Source organism: Schistocerca nitens, chromosome 6 (assembly GCF_023898315.1).
Source record: "Schistocerca nitens isolate TAMUIC-IGC-003100 chromosome 6, iqSchNite1.1, whole genome shotgun sequence".
Classification (NCBI taxonomy): domain Eukaryota; kingdom Metazoa; phylum Arthropoda; class Insecta; order Orthoptera; family Acrididae; genus Schistocerca; species Schistocerca nitens.
Window position 1 is genome coordinate 413,797,933 of NC_064619.1, and position 15,930 is coordinate 413,813,862.

The 15,930-nt window shown below is 39.8% G+C and overlaps 1 protein-coding gene across 1 annotated transcript in view; it reads right to left on the minus strand.

Annotated features, from left to right (window-relative positions):
• LOC126263682 (non-lysosomal glucosylceramidase) overlaps positions 1-15,930 on the minus strand; it is a 257,286-nt gene that overhangs the window by 27,670 nt on the left and 213,686 nt on the right. Inside the window, exon 13 of the mRNA XM_049960807.1 lies at positions 12,462-12,604. Coding sequence (XP_049816764.1) covers positions 12,462-12,604 — 143 coding nt within the window. The remainder of the gene's footprint in view (positions 1-12,461; positions 12,605-15,930) is intronic.

Consider the following 15,930-nt stretch of genomic DNA (forward strand, 5'->3'; position numbering starts at 1 on the left):
GATTAGGTAGCAGTTGTTAGCAACAGACTTATCTCCCTTTTTATGGAATGATTTAACAATAGCATATTCAGTCTATATGGAAAAATTTCCTGTTTCAGTGTGCTACTACATATGTGGCTGAGAATCCTACTTACCTATTGGAATAAACTTTTAGTACTCTGTTGGAAATGCCATCAATTTCATGTGATATTTTACTTTTGAGTGAATTTATTATTTTCTTAATTTCAGTGGGAGAGGTGAGCTGAATTACAGTTTTATCAAACTGCACGCATGTTACCTCTTCCATATACAGCCTCGTATTTTATAATGAACAGGTGTATCCTATTTTCACTACAACACTTAAAAATTGTTATCAGAAATATTTGCTAGTTCTGACTTTTTGTTAACAAACTTTTCACTGATTTTGATACAAATACAGTCCTCCTGTGTTCTCCATTGCTCTGTTTCCCTCTTAATAATATTCTGAATTATTTTAATTATATTATGAGAGGTGCTAATCACAGACATAATGCACATGCTTCTGGACTTTTTAATAACATTTCTTAATATGGTGCAGTAGTTTTTATAATGTCACACTGTTTCTGGATCATTACTCCTTCTAGTATAAGATACATTTCCATTTTCTGTTTACAGATATTTTTGACCCTTTAGTAAGCCATGCCTTTTTAGATGGTTTCTTACAATTATGTTTCACTGTTTTCTTAGTGTAACTGTTTTCAAACATACAAAGGTATCATGAAATAGGTTAAATTTCAAATTAGCATCAGGTTCCCTGTACACCTCATCCCAGTCTGTTGCAAGATTTCCCTAAAATTTGCAATTGTTAAATCATTAACTGAATGTAATATTTTGCAGGACTGTTTTGTATAACCGTATGGAGCTATGTCATATACTGTAACTAGCTGTACATAATGATCAGAAAGACCCCCCCCCCCCCCCCACACACACACACAAGATTTTTCTATCATCCTGGTCAATTTACCCTTCCCTTTCCTACTGAGATGCAGACCTAGCCTTGTGAAGTCCCACCTACCAATGATATCAACAGGAACCAAACCCATGCTTGACAAAGCAGCCACCCGAAGCAGTTGATCTAACTCTATGTTGACCTTCTTAACAGAACTGTTCAGTTGGGACTGATCACACTGCATTTGAAAAAGCTTGTGATCTGGTATCTGTCACCTGATTTTTCCTGTAAGATCTGGCCCATACCTCTTCCATGGTTACAACCTAACCATAGATCTTTCCTCTGATTTTCTACTTTTTTTAATGAAACAGTTGGTTTCTCAGTGAAAGCCTGTTGAGTATTAACTACACCTACATCTATTTGAACCTCTTCCTTAGTCAACAAAGGCAGCAAGGCAAATCTATTGTTTGTGCCAATGACGAAACTGTCAGATACTGATCTCTCTCTGTAGCCCCTGTTCCTTGCTACCATTTCCCACCAGTCTTTACCTTTCTCCCCCTTAACCTCATCAGTTCCTCCATAGCACTATCCAGTTCAGCCTTAAAGGCTATCCTCTTCCTTTCATGTTCAGCTATTTTCCTATTCCTTGAGCACATTTTGCAACACCATGGAAGACACCCATTTACTTCACTAATTCCCATGCTACAACATTTCCCCCAATGTAACCACCCGTCAAAACAGCTGCATGGAATTCCAGAATTAACTTTCCTACAGCATCTTAAACACTTCTCGCTCATGGTTATTTATGATGTTTTTAAAAAAATTATCTAGACTGTTAACTACAGACCACAAGAGTCACTAAGGTTATGTGGACACCAATATATGTGTATACTGTTAATGCAGTAATGTAATGCACTTAAAATAACATTAAAATTCAAAACTTGTATACCTGAAATGTATGCGTGATATGGACTTTATGCATTTTGAAAATGAATAGAAGATAAAACTTTTAACTTTTAATTCCCTGAGGAGATATGGCACTACTAAATATATGTGAACTGAAAACATCCAAAATTATTCACTTAATACTAAAGTAAATGTTTCAAATTTGTATGAAAACCTACATCTAAAGCACCTGGAAACCGGCCATTAGAATAGACCTAACGATATGTTCACCAGAATTAGCTACTTTAGCTTACTGGGCAGTTAGGAATGATACACTGGGCTTAGATCCTCTCCCAATTGAAATTAACTTAGGAATAACTCTGAAGCAAAAGGCAGCAGACCACAGCGATGTGAAGTGAAACACTCCAAAAATTACACTGAACAGAAGGAAGAAGAAATGTTACTATATCCTGTTCCTAATGAAGTGTTGTTCCCAACTTAAACCTTATGGTGGTGAGTGGATGAACACGTTAGGCAGCCAGTATAATAGGGACCACATGACTGCCAATAAGAGTGGTCTCATTCCTTATTGACAGCCATGAGGACACTATTGCACCGTCTTGTTTTAATTATGAGAAAATGAACCTCCATGAACATCAAAACCTGTTAGATGTGTAAGGTAAGGAAAAACCACTGCATACAGTGCCTTCAGAATATCTCAAGTTCTACAGCCAGGAATAAACGGGCAGAAGAAAAGAAGGAAATCAGTTTACTGATCACGATTGGGTTAGGAGCTCAGGATACGGAGTGGACAACAGCAGTTTTATACAAAAAAAATCCTTCCATAACAGAAAAAAGTAGTAAGGAATGTATTGAATACAAGAATGTTACTAAAAGTAACTGGGAAAGAAAACTTTGAATCATGTATTGTAGCAATTGTTCTAAGGGTTAAATTGAAGAACAATGTGATTAATACATAAAATGTTAATGATTGACTACCGATGATAGAACTAAAGACTGTAATATGTTTAATTAATGATGAACAGCAAAGACGAGGTAATTGAATAAATTTATGATCAAATAGAGGAACTTCCCCACCTGGGATTTTGGGGAACATAAACTGCAGAAACAAAAGGCTTCTGAAATTCTGTAAGTGCTATGATGTTCTTTCAAATGAAACCTGGTCGGTGCGTCTACTTTTGGCTTATACGTAAGGCAGCATCACGTAACTGCGGGTATGGTGGCGCCACTATTGGTAGATAGACTGACATGTGCACACCGTTTGATGTTGCATAGCGCCAGTGTGGTTTCACGCCGAAGAGAATATGGTCACACAAGTTATCATCCACTAGCGAACATGCAGGCTAGTAAGCAGGAACGTGGAGTGATGCGATTTGTGGCAGCAGACGGAGTTGGAGGCTGTGAAATCTATCGATGGATGAAGACTATGTACAGTGAGTACAGTCTGAGTCATTCAAGTGTTGTGGAATGGTGCAAATGATTTCTTGAGGGGCCTGAGTCACTGGAAGATGATGCTTGCCCTGGACAGGCTCATCATGTCATCACACCGGAAATTGTTGCAGAAGTGAATGCTTAAGTCTTGGACAACCACAGAATCACTGTGGACAAGATCCTTCAGTTACTGGGTATTAGCATGGGAACCACCCACACCATAATGCCCACACACGGCCAATGCTGCAAAGACAACAATGCAGCAGTTTCAGTGGGAAACGCTGGAACATCCAGAACATCGACCATACTGTCAAAACCTTTCACCATGTGACTTTGATGTGTTTGGACCTCTAAAACAAGTTATTCCTGGACGTAGATTCACAACAGACGATGAAGTGTGTGACTGGGTCCAGGCCTGAACCCGACAGCAGCCTATGAGCTTCTTCAAGGACAGAATCGACCGGCTACTGTCGCAATGGGATAAATGTGCCAATAGTTTTGGCGACTATTTTTGAGTATGTGTACTGTGTATAACTACATTTTTGAGTTAATAAAATTGTTACTGTTACTTTACACTAGTGACCATGTTTCATTTGAATGCCCCTTATATGGTGAAGTTCCCGACAGCAGTAGATATACCTGGAAAGCATCAGGAGATAATCCAGGATACTAAATACACCACATCATAGGGAAACAAAGACACAGAAACTAAATTTAAGTTAATTATTCCTACATGTTCCAGTCTTCCGTTGCTTAGTACTAACTTGTCATGTGAACTCTAACATCCATACAATTGCATCAATGTCCCCTAAAGTTTCCTTTCATTTTCTTGTATTTGGCATCAATCTTTCTCACAGCCATTCGAGCTTCTACAACTTTCCATTTCCCTACCAGCCATTTTGCACTTCCTGTCCATCTCATTTTTGAGGCACCTGTAAACCTCATTTGCCTGCTCAACTTTTTATGTTTTCTCCTTTTGTCAAATAAATTCAATATCTCATGTGTTATCCAAGGGATTCTACACGGTCTTGTCTTTTTGCTTAGTTGCTCTGCTGCTGCCTACACTATTTCATCTCTCAAAGTTCCAATTTGTCTTCTATTGTATTCCTTTCCCCTGTTTCAGCCAATACTTGTCTAATGCTCCCTTAGAAACTCTCAACAACCTCCAATTACATCAAATTTTTCAGGTCCCATTGCCTTCATTTCTTAATTTTCTGCAGTTTCTTCCATTTTAATCAGCAGTTCAATAAATTATTGTCAGAATCCATATCTGCCCACAGGAAATCATCTACAGTTTAAAATCAGGTTTCAAAATCTCTCAAAATGGTTCAAATGGCTCTAAGCACTATGGGACTTAACATCTGAGGTCATCAGTCCCCTAGATGTAGAACTACTTACACTAACCTAAGGACATCACACACATCCCTGCCATAGGCAGACTTTGAACCTATAACCATAGCAGCAGCGCGGTTCCGGACTGAAGCGCCTAGAACCATTCGGCCACTGCGGCCGGCTCAAAAACTCTGTCCATTAAATAATCTGTCAAATTTTCCAGTGCTTTCAGGTCTCTTCCAAGCATATAACTAACTTTAATGATTCTTAAACTAGGTGTTTGCAGTGATTACAATATGTTCTCTGCAAAATTCTACCAGTAGATTCTCTATTTTTCCTTCTCTTCTTTTCCCTACTATCGAATTCCAATCCTCCACCACAGTTAAATTCTTGACTTTTTTAATGATCTGAATAATTTCTTTAGTCATTGCACATTTTTTCATTCTTTTCATCAGCTGCAGAGCTAGTATGCATATCAGCTTGTACTACGATGAAGGGCTTGGCTTTGTGTGTATCTTAGTGTATCTTAGCTACAATAATCCATATATTATGGTCTTCACAGCAGCTCACCCTAAATCCTATTTTCTTACTCATTATTACTTCCACTTTTGCATTACCCCTATTTGATTTTGTGTTGATAACCCTGTTCTCACCTGACCATAGTCTCTCTCTCCCTGTCACCACACTTCATCAATAACCTAATTCCTCCATATCTAACTTTAATCTATTCATTTCTCTTTTTTAATTTTCTAACCTACTTACTTGATTAATGGATCTAAAATTCCATGCTTTGACTCATAGAATACATGATTTGTTTTTCCTTCCAAGTAGCACTTGCCTAGATATCTATATGGGAGACTATTTTACCTCCAGAATATTTTATCCAAGAAGATGTCAACATTATTAAACCTAGAGCAGCACCTCTCCAGGAAATGCAATCACTATAGCTCCCCATTGCTTTCAGCTGTTCACAGTACCAACATAACAATGTGCCCATTGGCTGAAGTTATGAAGCCAGGTCAGTCAGTCATTCAGACTTTTGCCCTTGCCACTGCTAAAAAGGCTGCTGCCATTCCTCAGGAACCACATGTTGATCTGGTGTCTATAGATAACCAGGCAATGTGGTTCCACCTACAGTGTGGTTACTGTATTATTGAATCATGCAAGCCACCACACCATGGAAAGTACGATGGTTGATGGGTCAGAGATTAATTAGTACACTTAAAGAAGAAAGTAATGAATTTATGATGCCACAAATTACCAGATCCAATTTCAATTATGTTTCAATTACCTTTACACCTACATCAACACCCACACTCCAAAAACAACTGCAGTTTGCAGAGCATACTTCCCATTTGTGATTCTTTCCATTCTTCCCACCTATAAGTTCAAGAAGAATGACATTTAGCCTCAGTGTTTGCTGTAATTTATATAGTCACATGTTCAAGGCTCCTACAGCAGCAACATCTGGAGCTTTGTAAGCTGGCATTCACGAGATAGTAGGCAATTTTCTGCTGTTTCACGTTTTCCAGCATTTCCATAGCAGTGTTCCATGAGTCAAACAACCTTATGATCATTCATGCTGTCCTTTCTGAACGGCAACATCCCAGGTAGTTCTGTCTGGTATGGGTCCAACAATCTTGATAAGTATTACAAGATTGGATGTGCAACACTGACCCCCCCCCCCCCCCCCCTCCGATTGTCTGAAACACACATTGAGGGGTCTAGTCAGCTCTGCACCACCTGTCCTCAGAATCTAGTTAATGCCTGGGGCAGTCCTGCATATCCCTTGGCACCATTTGTCACTAAACCACCCTGTAGACAGCATCACTTGCTGCAATGCAGAGGTTCCAGAACGCTGTACATTGCCCTCCTCGAGGAACACTTGCATCGGCATGTATGTGCTAGCATGTTCAGGTCTACAGGCCATCACCCGCCACCTGCTTGCTGCACACACACTGCTCTATATTTCTTTATGATTATTAATAAAGGATTTCAGCAACAAGTGGGCTACCTATATTGTTTGCAACTCCACCCAACTCCAGGAGGGAGTTGCTTGCCTGCAACTTCCTAAGGATAGCATAATGCCTAAGAGCCAAATTTGGTGAAGAAATGTTCATGGATTGTCACACTGAATGTAATACCAAAAATCAGCACAATATATAAATACACCTAAGTGTGCTTTTTCCTTCCCCACTCTTTGCTCTAGATGTGGGTGTCATCTGTAAGACAATCTTTGTTTTTGAATATCACAGCAATATTTAAATCAGTTACTTGTGAAATATAAAAATAGAGCACAGGTTGGTTTATCAGTAAAGCAGTGTTGAGAACTGGGCAATGTCTTTGAAATGAAAGAAATGGAGGAGAAATCTTTGTGGTACAAATTTCTGATGACTGACAGTGCTGGACTTATAGCTGCTAGATGTTTACCACTGTCCATGAGCTTAGAAGAGACAATACAGACTTGATGAAAAGAATGTCCATCTGCTGCAGCTTGCTGGCACTCCTCTTCCAGCTACAAGGTGATTACATTTCCTGGGCAGATGCCAGGAACTGAAAATGTGACCCAGATGGCACAGTGTAGCATTCAGTCACAGGAAGGCCCCGTTGTCAGTTGGAGCATGTCTGTAGTATGCCCAACTGGATATATCATCATAAATATTAAAATATTCACCTGTTGGAAACTCGTTTTGCTCACTAAGGAGTTGGTCCCGTCCCTTCTGTCTACTAATATAAATCTCCATCTGTTCTAAACTGTCTAAACATTTACTTTTTACAATTTATGTAAAATTTGTAGTTGCTCATCAATGTTACCAACATTATGTTCCTCCTCTTGCATATGGAAGCCCAAGGCTGCATCCTACATAAGCGATACAAGCAACTCACAGCACGCGGCAGCTTCAGATGACAGAACACACCTGCAGGTATAGTTATGGACGTGTCCTAGGTGAGCGACATCCATGGCACTGCCTGTCTTCTGCTACAACTTGTGATGTTTGAATTCAAAAATATTTGAATCTTGTCGCTGCAGCACATGCAACAGTGAGAGTGACAGCTGCAAGTCTTCTTGGCAAAACTCTGGAGCAGACATGGCAGCTGCTATGAAATACTTATCTGATTTTAAGAAATTTATTCAGTGAAAAAATTTGATTCTCCCACATCTTACAGCTTGATATCTTCACTCAATTAAACACTGAACTTATTTTCATTATTTATAATAGCTACTGTGCTGCTAGAGACTAAGTATATGACTGTATAGACTTTTGAGCACAGTTCATTTTAGGCCATACATTATCGCTATCAAATATAGCCAACATACTGGAATTGTATTTAAGGTTGAGAGTGGAATGATATCTCTTTTCATTCGAGATATTGGTTGTTATATATCTGCGGACAAGTCGCTCGCATAGCTCCCGAATCTCGTCGTATTTCATAATGGTTCAAGATATCGAAACAAGGTTTTTGGAAATGACAGCAAGCAAAATGGATGTATTTTGTCATATGATTAACACTCGAAATGTTTTGGACAACTGCTTGAACAGAGCAAAACAAGACTCCCTATAAATTACACAGTGAGTATTTGTCTGAATTTTCGTAGCCAAATAAAGCGTGAGAAGTGGGCAAATGGGGCATGAAAATAGGTAGCATGAGGTCTAGTATCGCAACAAAATCTTTAATTGCCCATTTAAGGAAAAATTCAAATATTTCATGAACGAAGTTCATCTCTTCAAGGCCTAGCTACCTTGCACATAAAAATATAATTGGTGTGATATTTAACTGTCAAAGAGGCTTCCTTTGAATTAACTACTAAACTTAGGAATTTTTTGAAGACACTAGGAAGGCAAATGAGGTGTCAATAAGATCACGCTTTCTGAATGAAACTTGCACAGGCTATTTAGATTAACTGAAATGCTTGGCCTTAACATTGATTGCTGATGAATTACATTTCCAACAATCAAATATCAGTAATATTTTGTGGTTGTTCACAGCGCTTTGTTCAGAATTTAATGTGTGTGATGTTCTGGAATACGTGTTTATATGCTTAAAAATCAAGAACTTTGACGAGACCTTAAAACTATGCTTTGAGATGCAGTGTAAGCAGTATAGATAAAACTCAGTACACAGCATTGATGACAGGTTTTAACCAAGACAGTTAAAATGTTGTTGTTCTTGTGGTCTTCAGTCCTGAGACTGGTTTGATGCAGCTCTCCATGCTACTCTATCCTGTGCAAGCCTCTTCATCTCCCAGTACCTACTGCAACCTACATCCTTCTGAACCTGCTTAGTGTTTCATCTCTTGGTCTCCCTCTACGATTTTTACCCTCCACGCTGCCCTCCAGTACTAAATTGGTGATCCCTTGATGCCTCAGAACACGTCCTACCAACCAATCCCTTCTTCTAGTCAAGTTGTGCCACAAACTCCTCTTCTCCACAATTCTATTCAATACCTCCTCATTAGTTGTGTGATCTACCCATCTAATCTTCAGCATTCTTCTGTAGCACCACATTTCGAAAGCTTCTATTGTCTTCTTGTCTAAACTATTTATCGTCCATGTTTCACTTCCATACATGGTTACACTCCATACAAATACTTTCACAAACAACTTCCTGACACTTACATCAAAACTCGATGTTAACAAATTTCTCTTCTTCAGAAATGCTTTCCTTGCTATTGCGAGTCTACATTTTATATCCTCTCTACTTCGACCATCATCAGTTATTTTGCTCGCCAAATAGCAAAACTCCTTTACTACTTTAAGTGTCTCATTTCCTAATCTAATTCCTGCAGCATCACCCGACTTAATTCGACTACATTCCATTATCCTCGTTTTGCTTTTGTTGATATTCATCTTATACCCTCCTTTCAAGACACTGTCCATTCCGTTCAACTGCTCTTCCAAGTCCTTTGCTGTCTCTGATAGAATTACAATGTCATCGGCGAACCTCAAAGTTATTATTTCTTCTCCATGGATTTTAATACCTACTCCGAACTTTTCTTTCATTTACTTTACTGCTTGCTCAATATACAGATTGAATAGCATCAGGGTGAGGCTACAACCCTGTCTCACTCCCTTCCCAACCACTGCTTCCCTTTCATGTCCCTCGACTCTTATAACTGCCATCTGGTTTCTGTACAAATTGTAAATAGCCTTTCACTCCCTGTATTTTACCCCTGCTACCTTCAGAATTTGAAAGAGAGTATTCCACTCAACATTGTCAAAAGCTTTCTCTAAGCGTACAAATGCTAGAAACGTAGGTTTGCCTTTCCTTAATCTTTCTTCTAAGATAAGTCGTAGGGTCAGTATTGCCTCAAGTGTTCCAACATTTCTACGGAATCCAAACTGATCTTCCTCGAGGCCGGCTTCAACCAGTTTTTCCATTCGTCTGTAAAGAATTCGTGTTAGTATTTTGGAGCTGTGACTTATTAAACTGATAGTTCTGTAATTTTCACATCTGTCAACACCTGATTTCTTTGATTGGAATTATTATATTCTTCTTGAAGTCTGAGGGAATTTAATACATCTTGCTGCCCTTGTTGTTGTGCACTGTTGAGACCTTTGTAATGTCTGAGGTCAGTGCACTGCCAGTTGGCTCACAAAGCGCTTGGTTACGTTAGTTATCAATCACTGGTATGAGTAACGTTTTATTGTCTTCGTTCAGGTGTAGTGGTGTATGCATTTTTGTCATGAGTAAACGGAAACATACGACTTTAACTCTCAAAGAAAAACTGAATGCTCTGAAGTGGATTGACACTGGTGAGAATGTATCCAAACTGGCAACAGAACTGGGTGTTGGTAAAGCAACCATTTGTGATTGGAAGAAGAACCAAGTGAAGCTTGAACAGTCCTCTGCAACATCTTCAGGAAAAACGCTTGAAATCCGGCAGGCTTTGAAACAGTCCCAGGACGATAAAGAGGATTAAGCTCTTTTCCTTTGGTTTACAAAGGAAAGTGAAAGGGGAACTCCTTTGAGTGGAGCACTGGTTCAGGAGAAGGCTGCTTACCTGAACAAATTAATGAATGGTGACGAATCTTTTAGTGTGAGTACGGGTTGGTTGGATAGATTCAAAAAACGTCATGGAATCCATCAGCTAACAATTATTGGAGAGAAGCTGTCTTCTGAGCATGATGCAGTGAAGGAATACTTGGATGAGTTTGAAAAAAATGATACGAGAGGGAAAGTGTTCTCCCAAACAAATTTATAGTGCTGACAAGACTGACCTTAATATTAGGGAATTGCCAACAAAAAGCCTAGCATCAAAAGCAGAAGACCATGGTCCTGGTTTTAAAATGTGCAAGGATGATGCGACTTTATTAGCGTGCAGCAATGCTGCTGGTAATCACAAGCTGCCTTTAATGCTGATCGGCAAATCTTCTAGGCCCAGAGCTTTTAAAAACTGCAACATGAAGTCCATTCCCATATATTATCGCAACCAGAAAAAAGCATGGATGGATGGAAAGCTGTTCAAAGAGTGGTTCCATGGCCAGTTTGTTCCCTCCGTTCGACGGTTTTCTAAGGAAAATCATTTGTCTCCCCTTGCAATCCTTTTGATTGATAACACGCCATCTCACCCCAGCACTGAGGAATTCTGCAATGGAGAATTGTGGCAAAGTTTTTGCCCCTGAATGTTACAACACTTCTACAGCCGATGGACCAGGGCATACTGCAAACATTACAATTGATTTACAGAAAACAATATTTAAGAATGCTGGTCCAAGATGATAGCGTTCCTTTAGTGGACAAAATAAAAAAAGACCAATGTGAAGGAGGATGTTTATTGGGCCACTGAGGCATGGCAGAATATTTCAGAAAATACTCTGAAAAAATCATGGAGAAAACTGTGGACATCTCTTGAATTTTAGTACAACCTAGTTGAAAATGAAGAGGAAAATGTACTACAAATGATACAGACAATTCCTGGATGTGAAGGAACTAGTAAAGGAGACGTAGATGAGTGGATGGCAATGGATGAGGCATGTGTGGAGAACCGTACTGATGCTGATTTAGTTGCTGCTGTGACTTAAGACCAGGAAGAAGTGGACTGCTTTGACAGAAGTGACAATGAGCCTGAAAGTGACAAAGGAGAGCTGGTGCCACACAGTGATGCAGCAGAAGCCCTTGACCTCGCACTACTTTATTTGGAGCTACACCTGCTGATTTGATGTTTATGAGACAATGGCGCAACTATGCGTCATAACAGACTGCCTTCATTACACCAAAAAACAATTAGTTTTTGTCATCTAAAAAGTAGGGATAAAATTTCTGCTGTATTTTAGAAAGTTTGACAGCTTTTCTTTAATTTTTATGCATTGTTTACATCTAATGTTTTCTTGCCAATTTTCTAATACTTGTTTATTTTACTGAGTAAATTAAAATAGTGTGTATGTACAGCAGGTTATTGCATAGTTTTCCATACTTAGACTAACATTTTTCATGTTTGGATTACTGGGGTTTGGATGGCATTCAAAGTACCTCTGATATCTTTAGTATGCAGCTCTTGGAAGTTCACTGAACACATTAAGAGTAACTTTAAATAGCATGGCATCAGTAAGAGTGAGTCACAGCAGCTTACAAACAGCACTTACTTAACCACACACTCACAAACAGCATTCACAGTCGGTCTGCATTGTGGTTAGTGCAATGCTTTTCTGAACAGTAAACAAAAACCTCTACGGTAACATAGCACACCGTCTTTTGATTTCAGGGTCTGTCACACTGCAAAGTTTGGGAGTTCCATTTAAAAACTGAGGCTTCTGTGCCCAAGAAAGTGGTCTGTGTAACATTTCTACTCCTCCTCTTCCTCCACCTAACTATCAGCATATTTCAAGACAAATTATTCAGTTTACATATCATCAAACCCAAACATAATTATGAAAGACAATACCATTCCACAGCTTCGAATTAAATGCCTCCTTTGCCCGAGCCAGTATTTCAGAATAATGGATACTTTCTTCAGGGTGATTCAGTATCTCTGCCATCCTACTGCTGCAATACAAAGCTGCTATCCACAGGCTCCCACAGTATGCACTGTAACAAATGGAATTTTTAATAACCTTAGATCACAAAAAGTTAGAATTAGACAAAGAAACTTATTGACATTATAAATCAGCAATTGTACATTCTATGGGAGTGGGAGGGGATAGGGAGGAGAGAGGGGGTATGGGAAGGGAGAGAGAAAGACAGGGGGAGGTTGGTTGAAGGCATACAGCACACTGCTTTTGAAAGACAAACTTTAAAACATTTAATCACCTCCCGCTACATTAAAATGTGTTTTCACTTAAAGCTCCAATTATCTGAACAGACCAGTCTTTAAGAACAAACAGCTATTCAACATGTGCAACTGCTGTAGGAGTGTACTGACCAAAAACCTCTTAGGAGAAACAAAAACTCAACAAAGCCAATCTTAATTCTGCCCATTGTTGTCAATGTTGCTGCTGAGACTTTTACTTTTGTAAAAAATAAAATCAACCACTTTCAGTCACAAATTGTGATTTTTATTTCAATACACAACGCATTTCGAATCCTGGGGGGCTCATCTTTAGGTACCCGATCAGTCTATGTCATTTTTGAAAGCATATTACTACTGATCCTGTTAAAGAGTACATGCATTTATTACAAGGCATTTTAAAATGGTTTCAACTGTTAAATTCTTGCTTCTTAAGTTTTGTAAGAAGGTGCTCTCTCTCTCTCTCTCTCTCTCTCTCTCTCTCTCTCTCTCTCTCTCTCTCCCCCCCCCCCCCCCCTCTCTCTCTCTCTCTCTCCTTTCTCATATGCCAATTCAATCAGTGGAGATTTGGCCTATTTGAGTTGGCATGCAACACATGATCCCATCAGGCTCTTACATCTTGATCTTCTTGTTGCCAATTGAATGCAACTGTCTTTCATAAGCTTGTACCCCATCTGCCCAGTGGTCTCCCTCTTGGTATTTTTGGTATACTGGACTCCTACCATCCTTTTGTCAAGCGACACAATCAGCTCATTGCTCAAATGGTTCAAATGGCTCTGAGCACTATGGGACTTAACATCTCAGGTCATCAGTCCCCTAGAACTTAGAATTACTTAAACCTAACTAACCTAAGGGCATCACACACATCCATGCCTGAGGCAGGACTCGAACCTGTGACCGTAACAGTCACTGAAGTGCCTAGAACCGCTTGGCCACACTGGCCGGCAGCTCATTGCTACTTAAAGGTATTTACACTTACCATTATGTCATTGACCTTTGGTGTATGTCTGATATCTAACTGCTTTCTTCCTGTGTTTCTTTGTGTAGCTCAACATCTTTCCATTCCATTTTGAGTTACTACAAGTTTGCTGATAATGAACTCCTTTAATGTCCTTGTCTCACAGCCATAAGTTAGAACTAACAGTATACCCTGGTCAAAAGTGTCTTCTTCAGCTCAGTGAACTTCTTGCATTTGGTAACTGAAGAGAATAAGCTTGCCAGGCCAATTTATACAATGAAGTATTTCTAGGTCAGAAGTCTCATTTCATATTAACAAGCTGACCCAGATATATATACAGGGTGGTCCATTCATAGTGACTGGGCCAAATGTCTCACGAAATAAGCATCAAACAAAAAGCTACAAAGAACAAAACTCATCTAGTTTGAAGGGGGAAAACAGATGGCACTATGGCTGGCCCGCTAGATGGCGCTGCCATAGGTGGTGGTGGTGGTGGTTAGTGTTAAACGTCCCGTCGACAACGAGGTCATTAGAGACGGAGCGCAAGCTCGGGTTAGGGAAGGATTGGGAAGGAAATCGGCCGTGCCCTTTCAAAGGAACCATCCCGGCATTTGCCTGAAACGATTTAGGGAAATCACGGAAAACCTAAATCAGGATGGCCGGAGACGGGATTGAACCGTCGTCCTCCCGAATGCGAGTCCAGTGTGCTAACCACTGCGCCACCTTGCTCGGTCAGCGCTGCCATAGGTCAAATGAATATCAACTGTGTTTTTTTAAAATAGGAACCCACATTTTTTATTACATATTCGGTGTAGTATGTAAAGAAATATGAATGTTTTAGTTGGACCACTTTTTTCACTTTGCGATAGATGGCACTGTAATAGTCACAAATGTGTAAGTACGTGGTATCACGTAACATTCCACCAGTGCAGACGGTATTTGTTTTGTGATACATTACCCGTGTTAAAATGGACCGTTTACCAACTGCGGAAAAGGTCGATATCATGTTGATTTTTGGCTATTGTGATCAAAATGCCCAATGGGCGGGTGCTATGTATGCTGCTCGGTATCCTGGACAACAACATCGAAGTGTCTGGACGTTCGCTGGATAGTTATGTTAGTTAAGGAAACAGGAAGTGTTCAGCCACATGTGAAACATCAACCATGACCTGCAACAAATGATGTTGCCCAAGTAGGTGTTTCAGCTGCTGTCGTGGCTACCTGTAATTCGCACATCAGTAGCAGACAAATTGTGCGAGAATCAGGAATCTCATAAAATAAATATCGATTGCACCCATACCATATTTCTATGCACCAGGAATTGCATGGCGACAACTTTGAACATTGTGTACAGTTCTGCCACTGGGAACAAGACAAATTACGGGACAATGACAGAGTTTTTGCACATGTTCTATCTAGTGACAAAGCGTCATTCACCAACAACAGTAACATAAAGCGGCCTAATATGCAATACTGGGCAACGGAAAATCCACAATGGCTGTGACAAGTGGAACATCAGCGACCTTGGCGGGTTAATGTATGGTGTAACATTATGGAAGGAAGGATAATTGGCCCCCATTTAATCAATGGCAATCTAAATGGTGCATTGTATGATGATTACTTACCTAATGTTCTACTGATGTTACTACAAGATGTTTCACCGCATGACAGAATGGCGATGTACTTCCAACATGATGGATGTCTGGCACATAGCTCGCATGCAGTTGAAGCGGTACTGAATAGCATATTTCATGACAGATGGATTGGCCCGCATGTTCACCGGATCTGACGTCCCCGGATTTCTTTCTGTGGGGAAAGTTGAAGGATATTTGCTATCGTGACCCACCACCAATGCCTGACAACATGCGTCAGTGCATTGTCAATGCATGTGCGAACATTACGGAAGGCAAACTACTCGCTGTTGGGAGGAATGTCGTTACACGTATTGCCAAATGCATTGAGGTTGACGGACATCATTTTGAGCATTTATTGCATTAATGTAGTATTTACAGGTAATCATGCTGTAGCAGCATGCGTTCTCAGAAATGATAAGCTCACAAAGGTACATGTATCACATTGGATCAACCGAAATAACATGTTCAAACATACCTACGTTATGTATTTCAATTTAAAAAACCTACCTGTTACCAACTGTTCGTCTAAAATTGT